This window comes from Poromitra crassiceps, assembly GCF_964638095.1.
Source record: "Poromitra crassiceps genome assembly, chromosome: 9".
NCBI classification, from domain to species: Eukaryota; Metazoa; Chordata; class Actinopteri; order Beryciformes; family Melamphaidae; genus Poromitra; species Poromitra crassiceps.
Window position 1 is genome coordinate 39,601,085 of NC_139630.1, and position 18,170 is coordinate 39,619,254.

At 44.0% G+C, this 18,170-nt stretch overlaps 1 protein-coding gene across 1 annotated transcript; it reads left to right on the forward strand.

Annotated features, from left to right (window-relative positions):
* Nucleotides 1-1,393: 1,393 nt before the first annotated feature.
* snw1 (SNW domain containing 1) lies at nt 1,394-11,294 on the forward strand. The gene is made up of 14 exons (XM_083643696.1): nt 1,394-1,432; nt 1,913-2,066; nt 2,364-2,528; nt 2,874-2,969; nt 3,349-3,455; nt 3,726-3,830; nt 5,161-5,230; nt 5,461-5,526; nt 5,662-5,778; nt 6,030-6,171; nt 6,627-6,729; nt 7,608-7,725; nt 9,093-9,256; nt 10,404-11,294. The coding sequence occupies exons 1-14, from the start codon at nt 1,419-1,421 to the stop codon at nt 10,594-10,596; spliced, it is 1,614 nt and encodes a 537-aa protein (XP_083499822.1). The 5' UTR covers nt 1,394-1,418; the 3' UTR covers nt 10,597-11,294.
* Nucleotides 11,295-18,170: the final 6,876 nt, after the last annotated feature.

An 18,170-nucleotide genomic window follows, 5' to 3' on the forward strand; every position in this document is an offset into this window, starting at 1 on the left:
TTGGAGTGACATGGCACTAAAATGTTTGCTTAGCCATGCTGAACATTTGAAAAAGACTTATCTCTAAGGAGTCGTGTCTGACACTATATTCATGGGTCAGTTGCTGGCCATGGGTTCATAAGCTATATTATATGTATATATATATATGTATATATATATATATATATGTGTGTGTGTGTGTGTGTGTGTGTGTGTGTGTGTGTGTGTGTGTGTGTGTGTGTGTGTGTGTGTGTGTGTGTGTGTGTACATACAGTATATAGATAGAGAGATGGAGAGATAGATATATAGATATAGATAGGCCTATATAGATATATAATTCTGATTCTAAGATACATCCTAGGATGCACTGGGACACATATTCAGTGATGTTTTCCTGAGGTCATCGGATAGATAGATATAAAGATATATATAGATAGATATAGATATAGATATAGATATAGATATAGATATAGATATAGATTTATAGACATATATAGATATATAGATATATAGATTCCGCCAATCTGCACTTGACAACATTTGGTTTCCTGCGAGGACATAAGCCAAAACTCTCTTCACAGTGTTTTAGTGTTTGAGTATTGGGACTTTTTATGTATTTATTTTATAAAATTACACGTCCAGGAAACACAAGATGCGAGGCAGAGGTGTCCCCTCAATGGATTGTAACTTCACCTTGAGTTATAGACTTGAGTCCAATCTGATGGTTTGAGACTTACGTGTGACAAAAAAATGGGAAATTACTTTCCATTGATCTGGACTTGTGCATGCATAGACTGAGACTTGCTTGTGACTCAATATGAGACAACTTCAAATGACTTGTGATGTTTATTGAGAATGTGTGTAAGCATATCCCCATATGAATTTCTTGTTGATTGCACTCTGCTCTGTTTGCTCTCTCACCAGACCACTCAACTACTGAGGGACAATCACTATTGACAGACTCTCCATTCCGATTCTAGCACTGTGGTGTGCTTTTGGGCTCATAAGAGCCAGCTTGCAGCCTTGCACTGAAAGTCAAATTGCTTTGGAAAATCAAAGTTAATTGGCAGATTGTTTCTCCTGATCATAACGGTCCTATATCATGTACCAGATTAGCAGAGGAGATATTACATTCATACACTAGTAGTAGCCTACATTACACAATGGTGGGGACCCATAAAAACAAGAACACAACCCACTTTTGGTCCCCAGTCCATATTAGTTGAAGAAGCTCTGACCTCAGCTAATTCATCAAATAGTTAACAATTGGCAAAAAGGATCCTGGTAAGATATCTTATAATAGGTCCATGGTTCATACAAGACACGCACAGCCGTGACAGGCCGAAATTCTGCTCACACGCACGCACGCACGCACACACTTCTCTTATGGCACTGCGCATGTGCAATTCGTTTCTAAGGAAATCAGGAAGAAAAGAAAAATGTCTCTTGCGAGGTGAGTTCGGTGACAAATCCTTTTACACTAATTTGTTATCACAAATTATTTTGTGTCGCATTATCTGTCATACAAGTGAAGCGCTATCGTATACGTATAAGGTAAACGTTTTGTATTGAAATGTTTGGGTTATCGTTTGCTACCTCGGTCATAGCTAATGGTGTTAGCTAAGCTAGCTAGCTGGCTAACGTCATTGGCACGTTGGCATGTTAGCTTAGCTTGCTTGTTAGCTACATGTTTATCAACAGTTCATGACAACAAGCACAAGTGACGTTTCATATGCACAAAATCACAGTATTGCCATGCCGTTAGCCCCAAGCTAGACTATTATAAGTTAACGTTTGTAACTAGGTTAGTTAGATATTGCTAAATGCACAGTTGGCTGAAGGCTAACGTTAGCAAGGCCCAATACGTTAGCAAGTGAGCTAACGTACACACAACATTGTGATTGAAGCTCTGGACATATTTCTATTTGTCTAGTTTTTTACCGTCGCCGACCCAGCTGTCGCAGGACCAGCTGGAGGCAGAGGAGAGGCTCCGGGCCCAGAAGTCCTACTCCACCGCCCTGGTTTCATCCCGCAGAGAGCCGCCTCCGTACGGACACAGAAAGGGCTGGGTGCCTCGCTCGCTTGAGGTACCACAGATTCATTTGAAAATATGATTACTCAAAGACTTACTTACTGATTTATTTGATGGTGGTATGGGGCTAATTTTGTCTCTGCATGTTTCCACACCCGTACTTATTTTGGTACCAGTTGTAGTTGTTGTTTGGGTTGTTGGACTGAATAAGTTCAGTTTCAGGTAAATGTTTTGTTTGAAGCATGATTTGAAAACGTGCCATAGACACTGCCATAGAGCCATGCAAGAAAGCATGACCCCTTAATTTCACTTCCATATCCTCATCTTGTCCTTTCAATCTGTGTTTCTGTAGGACTTTGGAGATGGAGGAGCTTTCCCGGAGATTCATGTGGCCCAGTTTCCCCTGGAGATGGGCAGGAATTCGAAAAAGACATCCAATGCGCTGGCTGTGCAGGTGGACGCAGAAGGAAAGATCAAATATGATGCCATCGCCAGACAAGGACAGGGCAAGGATAAGGTATAGATACAAATACCAGTCAAACTTATGGGTTCTAAAATCTAGTCTGACTGCTTAAGACATAAACAGTGAAGATGCCGATGTTTCACATGACCTACCAGTTACACACAAACACACACACACACACACACACACACACACACACACACACACACACACACACACACACACACACACACACCATGTTTACAAGCATAATCAGACATGTCATCACTCTTTGATATAACTCACTTGTAATACACACAATCTATTTCAATGGTGCATGTCATTTCATGGTATGATTACATCAAGCAGCATCATAAGTTACAGTTCTGGCTAAACTGTTCTCATCTTTTATTTTTGCAGGTGGTCTTCAGCAAGTACACAGACCTACTTCCCAAGGAGGTTCTGAATGCAGATGCCCCAGAACTACAGAGACCCGACGAGGAGGCCGTCCAAGAGGTGAGTCGTGGTGCTCTGTGTAGGTAGGGGTTTCCTTTATTTTTTGAAAGGCGGCCAAGGCAGATTGCCATTAGATTTAGTTTAGTATGGGACATAGAGTTCAAGACTATAATATCATAGAATATCCTTTACCTATTTCCCCATGCAGATAATTCAAGTTTCACTTAATCTGATATTCATTGCAAGGTAAGGCAGTTGCCATGGTAGCACATCAGTTTCTGAGTCTCATGCACCAAATCGTCAATAATTTCCATGACATTATCAAACATTCTTTAGCAGTCATTTGTAAGTGTACCAGCCAAATGGCCATTCAAGTATGTAGATTTGATTGACTGTTCTATCAATTCAAATTCTATTGGTCTGTTTCCTTTGTGTGTAGCTGACAGAGAAGACACGTGCTGCCTTGGACAAGCAGGTTTCTCAAAAGATCGCTGCTGCCATGCCTGTGAGAGCAGCAGACAAACAGGCCCCCGCACAGTACATCAGGTATATATATATATATTTTTTTTAAACTGCTTTTGACTGAGCTTTTTTCTTCTTCAAAAGCATCTTTGTGGAAATGCTCTTTGTAAACTTGTGCAGTATTTAGTTGATATACTGTTATAAAAGGAAGTTTAAGCCAATTCAATATACTTGTGTTCAGATTCACACTACGACAAACACTTCGAGAATTGTTGCAGCTATTTCAACTTTATTATGATCTGCGTGTGAGTGTAGCTCCTATGTGTAGTGACACGTCTTGTTTCTTTCCCCAAGGTACACCCCATCCCAGCAAGGAGTGGCCTTCAACTCGGGGGCCAAGCAGAGGGTGATCCGCATGGTGGAGATGCAAAAGGACCCCATGGAACCTCCACGTTTCAAGTATGTAAACACAACTCCATCACAGTAACTTGTAAACACATGCAAACACCTATTTTTCTAGATTATAAAACATGTATGCCAATCTGGGCACTCAGTCTATCAGTCAGGTGACTAATAAGACTCTGATATTTCACGGCTTTCCACTGGATGTCCTGCTCCTTCTCTCATTGTTTACAGTCTGATATGAGTCATATGCAGCTATTTATAATTCGCCAAAATGTCATCTGGACCTAAAACACCTACAATCGATCGACTGTAAAGGTGGAGACACACCGGGAAATCCAGAAAGGAATAGCGGCAATTAGAGCACGACCGATGCGTCACTTCACGTCTCCTGTGTCGCGACCAAAAAGTTGAATTTGAACACAGTCAACGGGCAACTAGCACATAGGTTCTAGGGGTGCTCCGATTGATCGGGCACCGATAGCGGCTCCATCGGCTTTGATCGGAGCTCTCTAAAAAGGCTGATCTAAAGAGCCGATTAGATGCACGCCAGACAATTAAATATGTGCACCTAAAATGACTTCACCCCTCTCTCTCCCACCCTCCCTCCCTCTCTCCGTCAGCATTAGACACATACACACTTGCTCTCAGTCCCGCTCTTTTTTGTCCATGCGAGATGCACACATGCGCCATACACACACACACCCACATACCTCCTTCAGTCTCTCGTTCGATCCGTGCACCTCAGTGTATCCACGTGCACATGCAACTGTGCAAGCACACACCCCCAAATCCTGATTGGAGCACCCCTAGTACGTTCTGCACCTGCGTGAGACCACCTTAAAACGTCAAACTGTATCTTGGTGCATTTTCCTGGTGTCAGCCCATTCTTGCTTCCGGGTAGGCACTTTCCATTTTTTCATTTTTCTTAGTTTTTTTTTTTTTACTTGCATTAAAAGGTCTTAAAAATAACTCAAATTTTAAGCTGTTGTAAGTTATATAACTGGTCCAGACCGATACACCTGATCAGATTATTTAAAAGAAACCTTTAAAAAAAATTACAATCCTTTGCGGACTATGTCTGAGCCTAATTCTTATGAAAGAAAATGGTGGACTGGATTCTGGTTCGTTTGGATGCCTTGCTGGTTCAAGTTAACTTACATCTCTTTTTTTTGCTCTGCATCCGTAGCGCAGTAGTCCTCCCCAAAAAGATTGACTTTTAATAAATAACTAACAATCTTTTTGACTATTTTTCCCCACTGAAGCCAAGCAGTATCTATCTACACACCTACTTTTAATAACTTCATTCTCACAGGGCAAGTTATAGTTGAGGCATTTGAGGAAAAATGATAAAGAAATGTGACCTGTGCATATATGTGTGTTTCAGGATCAACAAGAAGATTCCTCGTGGGCCTCCCTCTCCTCCTGCACCTGTCATGCATTCTCCAAGCAGAAAGGTAGAGTTTGGTTTGCAATGACTCTCGAAAGCACAAATTAATCCAACTGGCTGAAAATGTTAATGTGAAGCGGTCTTTTCTCTACAGAATTATCCATAAACTAGTTAAACTCTTGAGATCCTATTGTGCAAAACTAGGATTCTGCTTTTGCTTTTATGTACACGTTAATACTATATCGATACGTTTTAAGTCAATATTACTTTGACGGACTTCTCCCTCTATTCTTTTAGATGACAGTCAAGGAGCAACAGGAGTGGAAGATTCCCCCGTGCATCTCCAACTGGAAGAACGCAAAGGTAATGTTTTGTTTTGGAATTTCAGGGTCATGTTTATATTTCATGGTGATTCTAGTTTTCCTGCTGTGCTGCCAATTTTTTTCCTTCTCTCTGCTCATGTCTCTCGATCTGTCTGTGATTTGTGATTTCTCCCAGGGTTACACCATTCCTCTTGACAAGCGTCTGGCTGCTGACGGCAGGGGGCTGCAAACAGTTCACATTAATGAAAACTTTGCCAAGCTAGCTGAGGCACTGTACATCGCCGACAGAAAGGTAATTGCACCCGTTGGCCCTAATGGATCTTGGTTTGCTGTTGTCCAGCATTGTTGCATTGCCTGAAACATCAAGCTTTTTGTACACATTTAAATTATCTTACGTGATCCTTCAATACTCATGGAAATGTTTTGTCATGTGTTATCAGGGCTTATGAATTTAGACCCTTGCACTTGCCTTACTAAGGGTTTTTCTTGTAATGTTGGTGATCCATTTTAATCCTAATTTGCTGTTGCACTCATTTTCTGTAGGCCAGAGAGGCAGTGGAGATGCGTGCCCAGGTAGAGAAGAAGATGGCCCAGAAGGAGAAGGAGAAGAAGGAGGAGAAGCTGAGGGAGCTGGCCCAGATGGCCCGAGACCGCAGAGCAGGGATCAAAGGTCACGGAGACAAAGGTGAGTCCTAGTGATATGGGCTAAGAAAAAGAACAAGTTCAAAAACCGTCCAGTACTGTCAGTACCCCAGTACCGTATATCTGTGTGCCCTCTAGTGACTAGAGCCAGACAGATATACTGGGGTACTGATAGTATTGGCCGAAAGATTGAAATTAAATGGAAAATTATCAATTCTAGCAAACCCCCAGCTTTCAGCTGTTTTTTTGTTTTGCAAGTTTACTGACCTTGGACACTCAGTCTCTAACTTTCTCCTGGTGTTTCTCCATCCATCACCTGCCTCACATCCCTGCCCTTGTCTGTGTTCCTACTCTCCTCCAACACCTCTTATTTTCTCTCCCTCGCTCTACCTCCCCTCTACCATTTCCTTTTGTGTTCTGTCTCCACATTTGTTTTCTGCTTTTCCATCCTCTTCACTTCTTGTCCCTCTCACCATCCATCCATCTCTCCCGCGGCAGGTGGCGAGGACGGTGAGGCCAGGGAGCGTGACGAGATCCGCCATGACCGAAGGAAAGAGAGACAGCACGACAGGAACATTTCCAGAGCTGCTCCTGATAAGAGGTGCTGGACACACGCTTTTAACACATCCTGCACATGAACGCCCCACCCCTCTCTCTCTCTCTCCCCCCTCATACACATTATACACACTTCACACAGATGTACCACTCAATGCTGAATCATTCATGGGGCCGGCAGTAATACTGAACAAACGCAGCAGGATGCAGCATAGCTCTGACGCATTAGCCCTTGTCTGCAATGATCCAGAGCCTACTGTATATGCGCATGTGTGATTTGTGCGTGTGTGTGTGTGGGGGGGGGGGGGGGGGGGGGGTCTGCACGAGAGCTGTGATTGGCTGTTGCCTTGGGCCGCTAGCTGGTCGGCTCGAGCTTCCGCGTGTGTGGTGTGTTGTGTTCCCAGCTGGGAAGCGGAAAAAATGTTAATCGTCTTCGCAAAATAAGCATGCAAAACTTAGAAAACAATGTGAATATCTTTGTTTAATGTAGATGAAAGGACTGTGTAATGGGCTCGTTCCAGCATTTCACTATTCGCGCTGCGTTTCCCCTGACACCCTGCATTTAAGAAATTCTGAAATCCAAAATGCAGGGTGGCAGGGGAAACTTTGTGTCCATGTGTGTGTCTGAGCTGATGTTCAATCTAGTATGTAGTATGTCTAGCTGCCGCAGACAAGTGACAACGTCCCAACTCGAGGCTTACATTGAAGCATATTTCTCGGTTTACTTTACAACGACAATTCCACCCGTCAAAAGAAAGTATCATTTGTTTTGTGTCATTTGTTTTCTTCTTGTGTGATATCTCTATGCATCCATGTTGCGGTCTAGGCATTGTTCTGTGTCCCTATTATTATATCCAAGGTATTGTGCATGTCGATAGAAATATACAATTTGTTTGTAAAGTGCGTGTCTGGGCTCATTTCCAGGTCGAAGCTGCAGAGGGACCAGGACAGAGACATCAGCGAGCTCATCGCTCTGGGCATGCCCAACCCTCGTTCCTCCAGCGAGGCCCAGTACGACCAGCGACTCTTCAACCAGAACAAGGTGAGAACACACACATCTTAGATTAGGAATACACAGAACAAGGTGAGAACACACACATCTTAGATTAGGAATACACAGAACAAGGTGAGAACACATACAGCTTAGATTAGGAATACACAGAACAAGGTGAGAACACACACATCTTAGATTAGGAATACACAGAACAAGGTGAGAACACATACAGCTTAGATTAGGAATACACAGAACAGACAGACATACCTTGCTGCAATTAAACATCTACTAATACAGTCTTCTTCATAGCAAAAAGGTTTCATTTCACCTCCAGTGTTGCAGCTTAGGTGGTAAATTTTCCAGTAGTTTGTGTTTTGCATGAGGATGGGGAACATGATTGAAAACTTGTTTTTAAAACAACCTCTTTTCAAGAGCCTTAAAGTCGAGCTGAACCCAAAAATGACTTATTTTATTTTAGTTCAAATAACTAGGTATTCAGTGCACCTATTTAATAATGTATGCCAAAAAAAATCACAAAAATTGAATTTCTTTAGTTTTTCACATCAAAAGTTCATTTTTCAAGATTTCATTCATAACAGTAATCTACAGTTTGCTGACGTCACCTAGTACTATCAGATTTCTACCCCATTTCAACCAATCCTATCACGACATGGCAGCTGTCAATCAAATCTTCATTTCAGGATAATTTTCTCTTCCAAATGAAGGAGAAAATGGTGCCTAGTGCCTGTCATCTGACAGAATTTCTAGCCCATAAACTAACTACTAACTTGGCCAATTGTATGGAACATACTAAATAAATGAAACTGTAATGTCTGAGAATGCAAAGAAATGTAACTGGCTTACCGCCATATCGATAATGGCGCGCGCCTGAGAGCCTGGTTGTCAGGGGTCGCCCCTGGGAGATTCCAGGCGGGCGGGCAGCACCCATGCATCGGATTGTTCGCTCGTTCCACACAGAAGTAGCTGGCTGTCTGGTACTCGCGTAGCACGACAACACGCTGAATCCCACTCGATTTGGGGGTGGAACACGCCAGGATTGGCCAATGCCAAAGCCAGTCCCCAGAATTGTCAAATCAAATCATCGACATGCTACTATGACCCGCCTCTCAACCTGTCATCTCAGACAAGTTATGTTTTCAGTCTGAAACGGACTCCGACCCACGCGCCACTTGGGCTCCGAACGGGTTCAGTTCGACTTTAAGCAAGGAAAACGCGCCATTGGAAGTCACTCACAAACCCACCAGAGGGGGAACAGAATAGTTTGCACGTCAACTGTGGTTTAATTTTTTTAGGTGGTGGCAAACAGCCAGCTAAGACAGGGAGAGCCTCATATCTCCAGGTATTATATATTTTGTGCACTCTTCATCATTTTCTGTTGCTCTCTCCCTCTGCAGGGTATGGATAGCGGTTTTGCCGGTGGTGAGGACGAGACGTACAACGTGTATGACCAGCCATTCCGCCCCGGCCGAGACATGGCCCAGAACATCTACCGGCCCAGCAAGAACATAGAAAAGGACACCTACGCAGATGACTTTGACACACTCATGCACAACAACAGGTACCAGTGGATTAGTGGTGTATTATAGTGTAGTGTAGTATGAATATTGTTTGTTTTTCACATGCACCCGTTTCTTTTTGTGAAACATTGATGCAATTATTGACTTATTTGTTTGCATAATAAGCTATTTACTTTCTTACCGTGATTGTGATAAGGAAAATTCACTCAGTAGTCACTGGTTTCTAGGGAGTCATGCATTAAAAAAATATTATAAACTCAAAAATGGTGCTTTTTGTAAAAGCAAAATGATTCCCACATATAACATGCTTAATTACTGAAGATAATCTGGACAGGAGTGTGAAAATATATATTTTTTTACGTCCACATGGCTTACAAGTCTGTATTTGACCTATCAAATTAATTCACTGCCCACCAGGGGGTCCCAAACCCCAGGCTGAGATCACTGGCTTGAAACGGTCATTCATATTTATCAAGCTTGCGAGTCCTTCTCTATTTATCAGGACTGAAACTACTGAAGCTGGACCACTTAACAAGTCCCTCTTAACCTTCTCTATCATAATGAACACTTCAGGCAAAAAAGACAAGAAATCATTCATAAAAAAAACATGAAACTTTTTTGAGGTCGTTCCAGCTTTATTTCTAGGCAGGCACCCAGCAGGAGCCCTTGTCCTTGGGGTGGCGGTGCCACACTCTACTAGTGGAGCATGGCCTGCCTCCTATGTTTAGTCGCCGGTGTGTCATTGTCCTCTAGGAATGGCTGGCTGGCCACGCGGTGCTACACCATCGTGCACCCGTATCATGACAAATCTGTAACGTAACCCCGCTCTCTGAGGCATTACATCTGTTTCATGGAATGCCTTGACATTTTGGATCCAATCATATTTTTGAGTCATTTGTTTTTCTCGCGATGGAAAATGTTTTTGCACATCCATTAGCCAAAAAGAAAATTGCTAGCAGTTAGTTTGTGGTAGTACCCTTTTATGCTTTGACAAACAAGCAAAACTAGAATTGTCTCTAGTGTATTCCTGTAAATGTAAATGTGTTCCTGTAAGAGCTCAATTGTTCTCACATGTTGCAGCCCGCAGTCAAATGACCTTCAAACCAGTAAGAGAGTATTCAGCACTGTTCTCACTCTCTCTTCCTCTTCCCTCTCCGCCCGTCCCCCCCCCCTCCCCCCTATCATCAGGTTCGTTCCAGACAGGGAGTTCTCCGGTGCCGACCACGGGCAGCGGCGGGAAGGGCCGGTCCAGTTTGAGGAGGATCCCTTCGGTCTGGACAAGTTCTTGGAGGAGGCTAAGCAGCACGGCGGCTCCAAGAGGCCCTCCACCAGCGGTCGCTCCAAGGACGACTACCACGACAAGAAGCGCAGGAAGGAGTGAGAGCAAGGTGGCACAGAGTCCAGTTAGGGCAGCTACTGGCGTCCGACAGGGTGGGGAGGTAGTCTTTACACTCGTTCAGTTTGCAAAAAACAACAACAACATTGCCCCCCCCCCTTTTCCTCAATTTTTTGTTTTGTTTTGTTTATTTGGCTCCACTCAGTAAATATTCAACCCTAACATGTTCAGATTCAGAAGATGTTCACTCGTGTTCAATATAACATGGGTGATCATGACGAATATAGCATGACTGGGGCTGAAAGGATAGATGTTTTATTGTACGTCTGAGATCTGCTTCTGCATCTGTAAACTTCATTGTTCTGTCTGTAAACAATGTCATTTCAGATGCAGGTGGTAATATTGGGTCCAAACTTAAGCCCTGGAAATATATAGATTTAGTTATTTTACGTTTCTCAATATACAAACCAACCCCACCACAAACTTAGCAGGGACTGTTAACCTTTACCTTTCCCCCCCTTCTCTGTTTTATTTAAGCCACTAGTATTCTTGTGAGCAATGTTCTGGCCCATATTTGATACCAGAAATATGTACAGCAGTCATGTAAATCAAGTTGATTCTCCCTTGACTTTCTTTGATCTATTCTACGGCATATGAAAAGGATGCGACCGGTCACCTGTAGGATATAAAGCAAAACCAGCTCAACATTTCTTGTACAGTACAACTTCTAATGTAATAAATTTCATATAGTGTGCAATTGAAATCGCTATCTGCCTTTCTTGTGGAGTAAATCAATATTTGTTGGTATTTATGAGGAAGCCATGATGCTTTGAAAAAGAAGTGTGATATCCCCCCCCCCCATCAGATTATTCAGTCCAGTTTAGTGATGTTTATCTCCAACTTTGGGAACATAGTGGGGAATCCATTAGTTGTGTAATTGTTATATTTTGCTTATAGTAGTGTCCGCCCCCCCCCCTTTTAGTCACTTCCTGAGTAATGTGTCCCATTTACATAGATGATTAAATACCCAAAGTGTATTCAGAGAAGCCATCAATTACAAAGTGTGAGTAGTGACATTTTCACCAGAAATGGGCTGTGCGATTTATGCGATGATTAGAACAAAACTGGTTCCATTAATTACAATTAATTATGATTTATGCAGTCTGACAGTTTTATTTTCCTGTCCTCCGAAACTAATCAACTTGGCATTACACAGCCCAGCAGACTTAGAAATCTCTGCATAATGCCATCTCTCACTCATACCTGAATAGGGGTGAAGTCAGACAGTTGGTTTGTTCACATGCTTTAGTTCAATGGGCATTATTCTCAGCTGTTTGGGCATTATTTTGTGTTATGGCTTCTTGTATTACTACAGCGTCCTGGGCTTGCCTGCTGTGTTTTATTACCAGTCTTTCACCAGCATCCTAAAAATTATGGCGGGGAGACAGAGAAATAAATATATCATCGAGCGAAACGTGTTGTGCAGCCAAGAGGCAGAAGGCAAACCGTTTCAGATCCATACCACCAATTATAGTCGAACATATGTGATAGGGACAGTGCCCTTTGATAATGTTCTCAATGTGCCTGCAAATGAGCTGTTTAAGATTGTCATTTGTGGTTTGCCAACCTAAAACTAAGCAACATTTGATGAACTAGAAACCTAAACGCAGAGAAAATCACAAACCGTAACACTCACTGACCAACCTTTTTTTCTCCCAAGGTTGAAAAACCCCAGACTGCTCTCCAACCAATAATGAATGAAACTATATCAATGGATGCCACCAATTGCATGAAATCACAATTTTTCATTATTTTTGTTTGATTAGTAAGGCACCGTCAAGACCCCATTCCTGTGTTTGATAGACTTTTTCAGTGTTTATTTTGCATTCCCCATGAGCACTGTTATGAAATATATTGCTTGTCAAATAAAGCCCTGGACACAGCTGGCCAGGTATATTGGCTGAAATTATAACCAGTAATAGACATTTTGCAAACCTGATATGTGGTTAGTATTTGCCCGGTGTGGGTTGGGGCAAAATTATCCCCACAATAGCCAGAATTTCCAGTCGAGGCAAGTGGTACAAAGTACAAAGGAGTACAAAGGTATATCCAATAGCTTACATGTTTTTCCATCTGAGCAGAGGCCATGAAATATTTCAGTTTTTACTGCACACCTCTTTCCACATTCAGATTCAGTTTTTCCTCACAGTTTGAGATCAGAGATCAGAGCCTGATCTCAAACTCTCACCGCCTGTTTACAGCCTTTATTGTGTCAGAGGAAGACTCAGAGCGAGGTGAAGTGCTGCGGCTTGTCTCTGCTGAGGAACCAGGTTATGTCAGAGGAAGACTCAGAGCGAGGTGAAGTGCTGCAGCTTGTCTCTGCTGAGGAACCAGGTTATGTCAGAGGAAGACTCAGAGCGAGGTGAAGTGCTGCGGCTTGTCTCTGCTGAGGAACCAGGTTATGTCAGAGGAAGACTCAGAGCGAGGTGAAGTGCTGCGGCTTGTCTCTGCTGAGGAACCAGGTTATGTCAGAGGAAGACTCAGAGCGAGGTGAAGTGCTGCGGCTTGTCTCTGCTGAGGAACCAGGTTATGTCAGAGGAAGACTCAGAGCGAGGTGAAGTGCTGCGGCTTGTCTGCTGAGGAACCAGGTTATGTCAGAGCGAGGTGAAGTGCTGCAGCTTGTCTCTGCTGAGGAACCAGGTTATGTCAGAGGAAGACTCAGAGCGAGGTGAAGTGCTGCGGCTTGTCTGCTGAGGAACCAGGTTATGTCAGAGGAAGACTCAGAGCGAGGTGAAGTGCTGCAGCTTGTCTCTGCTGAGGAACCAGGTTATGTCAGAGGAAGACTCAGAGCGAGGTGAAGTGCTGCAGCTTGTCTCTGCTGAGGAACCAGGTTATGTCAGAGGAAGACTCAGAGCGAGGTGAAGTGCTGCAGCTTGTCTCTGCTGAGGAACCAGGTTATGTCAGAGGAAGACTCAGAGCGAGGTGAAGTGCTGCAGCTTGTCTCTGCTGAGGAACCAGGTTATGTCAGAGGAAGACTCAGAGCGAGGTGAAGTGCTGCGGCTTGTCTCTGCTGAGGAACCAGGTTATGTCAGAGGAAGACTCAGAGCGAGGTGAAGTGCTGCGGCTTGTCTCTGCTGAGGAACCAGGTTATGTCAGAGGAAGACTCAGAGCGAGGTGAAGTGCTGCGGCTTGTCTCTGCTGAGGAACCAGGTTATGTCAGAGGAAGACTCAGAGCGAGGTGAAGTGCTGCAGCTTGTCTCTGCTGAGGAACCAGGTTATGTCAGAGGAAGACTCAGAGAGAGGTGAAGTGCTGCGGCTTGTCTCTGCTGAGGAACCAGGTTATGTCAGAGCGAGGTGAAGTGCTGCAGCTTGTCTCTGCTGAGGAACCAGGTTATGTCAGAGGAAGACTCAGAGCGAGGTGAAGTGCTGCGGCTTGTCTCTGCTGAGGAACCAGGTTATGTCAGAGGAAGACTCAGAGCGAGGTGAAGTGCTGCGGCTTGTCTCTGCTGAGGAACCAGGTTATGTCAGAGGAAGACTCAGAGCGAGGTGAAGTGCTGCGGCTTGTCTGCTGAGGAACCAGGTTATGTCAGAGGAAGACTCAGAGCGAGGTGAAGTGCTGCAGCTTGTCTCTGCTGAGGAACCAGGTTATGTCAGAGGAAGACTCAGAGCGAGGTGAAGTGCTGCAGCTTGTCTGCTGAGGAACCAGGTTATGTCAGAGGAAGACTCAGAGCGAGGTGAAGTGCTGCAGCTTGTCTCTGCTGAGGAACCAGGTTATGTCAGAGGAAGACTCAGAGAGAGGTGAAGTGCTGCAGCTTGTCTCTGCTGAGGAACCAGGTTATGTCAGAGGAAGACTCAGAGCGAGGTGAAGTGCTGCAGCTTGTCTCTGCTGAGGAACCAGGTTATGTCAGAGGAAGACTCAGAGCGAGGTGAAGTGCTGCAGCTTGTCTCTGCTGAGGAACCAGGTTATGTCAGAGGAAGACTCAGAGCGAGGTGAAGTGCTGCAGCTTGTCTCTGCTGAGGAACCAGGCTAAAATACGTTAAAACCCCTTGACTCAATTATGGCAAAGTGGCTCTGATGTGATTTACCATTGACCTATACCATGCGGAGAGGGGCTGCCATGTTGAAAGTCATCTGATTCTCTGCCAGTGTGGTAGAAACCAGGCAGCATGTCTCTGCTTCCCTTCTGCAGCTGGGGAACAGCTTATATATATAAAAAAAAAAAACATAACTCCATAGGAATCATCATTCTTACTCCGCTGATTTTCCGACGACTTGTTTTTAATCATTCTGTTATCATCTTTACTATTATTATCAGTGCTGTCTTCATGGCTTTTTTTGTTTTTTGTTGGTGCGGGCGGGGGGGGGGGGGGGGGCAACATTTTTGCCTTTATTTTTTAGATAGGGAAGTAGGCAGACAGGAAAGGTGGGGAGAGAGAGGGGACGACATGTGGCAAAGGACTCAACAGGCCTGAAAATTCAAACCCGACCCGACCCGAGTCGACATAGTAGGTTGAAGCCCGACCCGACTCGAACAATTAGCAGAAATTGTCAGCCCGAACCCGGCCCATCGGGCTGGGTCGGGTTCTGTCGGGGCTCAGGCTGAAACTGGGAACTCAAAGCTGTGTGTGTGTGTAAGCATGGAAGAGAGTGACAGAATAAAGTATCAGTCTGGCCTACTGTAAATGCATAAAGAACACATTCTCTTTTTTGCTCAGCCCGAGCCCGACCCATTAGTGTAAATTGTCTGCCCGAGCCTGGCTGAAATTGAGGACTCTACAGGACCTCAGGTCTGATTCGAACCCACGTTGGCTGTGCAAAGGACCGAGCCTCCGTCGTACGCATGCTAACAGGTCCGTTGTACGCATGCTACCAGGTGAGCCACCAGGACACACTGTCTTCATGGCTTTTTGATTTGATTTGATACACAGTACCAGTCAAAAGTTTGGACACACCTGTGACCTGATTGAATGTAGCTACTATGTTTATCATGAACTGAAAGCCATTTTGATCTAAAGGCTTATGCTTAAATTATTAGGCTTTTTTTTTTTTTTTGACAAATATAAATAGTGAAGTTGATGCCTGTAAGAATTTCTTTCCAAAGCCTTTGGCTGTGCATCAAGGCAAACTTGAAAGAATCTAAAATATAGAAGATAGTTTGCATTTGTTTAACTCTTGTTTGTTTTGATCACTGCATAATTCCATTTGTTTTGATGTCTTTACTATTATTCTAAAATGTGAAACATAACCCGCAAAAATATACCAAACCTCTGACTGGTGGTGTAGCCTATTTTATAATTTAGACACTACTGTGGGCTACATTTTTTATTGATTTTTTGGCGGTCATATTTTACTTAATAACAAAGGGGAACATATCAAACTGGGGCGTGTGCCCTATGTGCAAATAAAAGGTGAATGAATGGATGGAAATTAATTCGCTACCAGTGTGAGGTAGCTACTTTACAGACAGCAGGGGGTCTATTGTGATGATAGCCAGTCGGAGTTCCTGGTGTGAGTGAATCAATTTGACACATTTGTGCGGCTGACATATGGGGGTAGATTGTTGTCTCTGGTTTGTGGTTTTATCAGAAACATGCCGGCCTTGTGCTCTTCTAGACAACACAATCAATTGGAGCTTTTGGAAGCCAGCAGCTAGGGTTTCATATGGCAGCAGGACAGCAGAGAGGAGGCGCTCCCTCATTGTCGAAGTGTTAGGTGCATTTAATTTTCAGGGACAGGTTGATAATGGCTCTCCGGCTCGGCCCTTGTCTGCCTTTCCGAATGCGCACAGAGGAAGATGAATGAGTTTCTTATTCATGGAGGAAATTGGTTCCTTGGCATTGCTTTTGTGTGCCCGTTCCACGCAAACAGCAAACATGTTGTGTCGGGCCATAATGGAATCTGCAGGTCGCAGACGGAGGCCGTGATGGATATAGCTTCTTATCTTTGCTCCAGACGGAAACGAACCCAGAAATAATAAACAATATTGAGTTGTTGTGGCACATCTTTACACTCTTTGCACTTGAAGCAGGATAGCTTAGTTTGTTTTGTGATGTGTTTTTTTTGTTCTATTTCCCCTTGCTCCCTCCTCTCGGTGGCAGCAAAGCAATAAGTTTGGTGATAAATGCACCCGGTGCTGCTGTTCACCTGTCGAAAACTGCGTCCAAAGATCCTATTTCACTCCATGAGGACTGGAGACATTTGTTCTTTCAGTATTGAGGGCTGCTGCTAACAGAGGTTAAAAGAAAAACACCCACCTCCTTGGAAAACAACAGCCTTAGTTCCTCACTAACACCTACACCAATTATTCCCAACGCGGGCTCTGGGGGGCCACCAGGGGATCCTTGAGCACGTCCCAGGGGGTCCCAAGCAAATTGAGGCATTGTTGAACTTCATTGTTTCATTTACAAGAAGTTAACAATTGGAGAATGTAGAAGAATGATTATTTTACTCAGAGCTTCGCTGTTATCTCTACATATTAGTCATGGAATTCTGGACAAAATCATACATCATGTCATTTTCTGTGCAACTTTTTTCCAGTCTGCAGATTACTGTCTGCAGATTCTCTTTGGGCCTACTCATGAGTACAGTATATACCGGTAGTTGATTTTAATATGCACTACTCTTATGCGTTGTGTGAATATACTATACGAAGCCGCATATTCTGTAAATTGAATCTGTCATAAACACAGCAGCAGCAGCAGCATATAGGCTACCTGGGAGACCCAACATTATTCAGTCACTCACACACTTCCCTGTCATGATTAGTTGCTCATCTTTGCATACTTAGGACTGTGGTAATTCACTCATCATTATTCCGGCAGGCAGTCTGGAGTTGGACAGTCTACTACTCACTGGAAAATGGCCTGCCTGTCAGTCAGTCAGTCTGTCTGGGTCGCAGTGTGCAGCCGAGGCCCTCATCTGAATCACAGAGAGCAGGATTGGTCCTCTCCTCTGTGGATAATCCATTACGCTGGGAAGATGTAGACAGGCGGAACTATCTCTAATGGTTGTGTCAGTCAGGAACGCAGCCTCACCGCTACCCACCGGTGTGCAGGGGCCCGCCCAGGCCTGCTGGGAGTGTACACTGACCGCGCTGGGATGTTGCTGTGACGGGAATTGATTGACAGCTCGGCCAGCCAATGTCTTAATCTGAGGCGAGGCCTAGAGTTTGGTTTGAATTATAAGTGTCCTCTAGAGAGAGAGTGGCGTCAGCGGAGGACCAAAATGCGTCTCATTAGCCAATGAACAGCCAGGAAGGGGTCTCGACTGACTTTTGAATGCTAAAATAAAGCTGATACAATTTGATAAAAATAAAAATAAACGTTCAAAGTACAACACAAACTGTCCATTTTGCTGCAACTCGACAGTGCTTCTTAATCCAGGACCTTACTTCCTGGAACTCTTGAGAGTAAAAAACTGGTCCATTGGAGTGAATGGAGATGTCTCTTCTACAGTTTATAAATGGCTCTGGTTTGAATGTAGTAGTGGTGGGTGGTCTAATGATGCTGTTGCTGCTACTGTGATGCGGCATGAAAGTATCGATAACAAGCCGTATTTGTTGTCACAATTGTATTGCCACAATATGCAATATTACTGTCTTACCATCAGAAAGCAACAT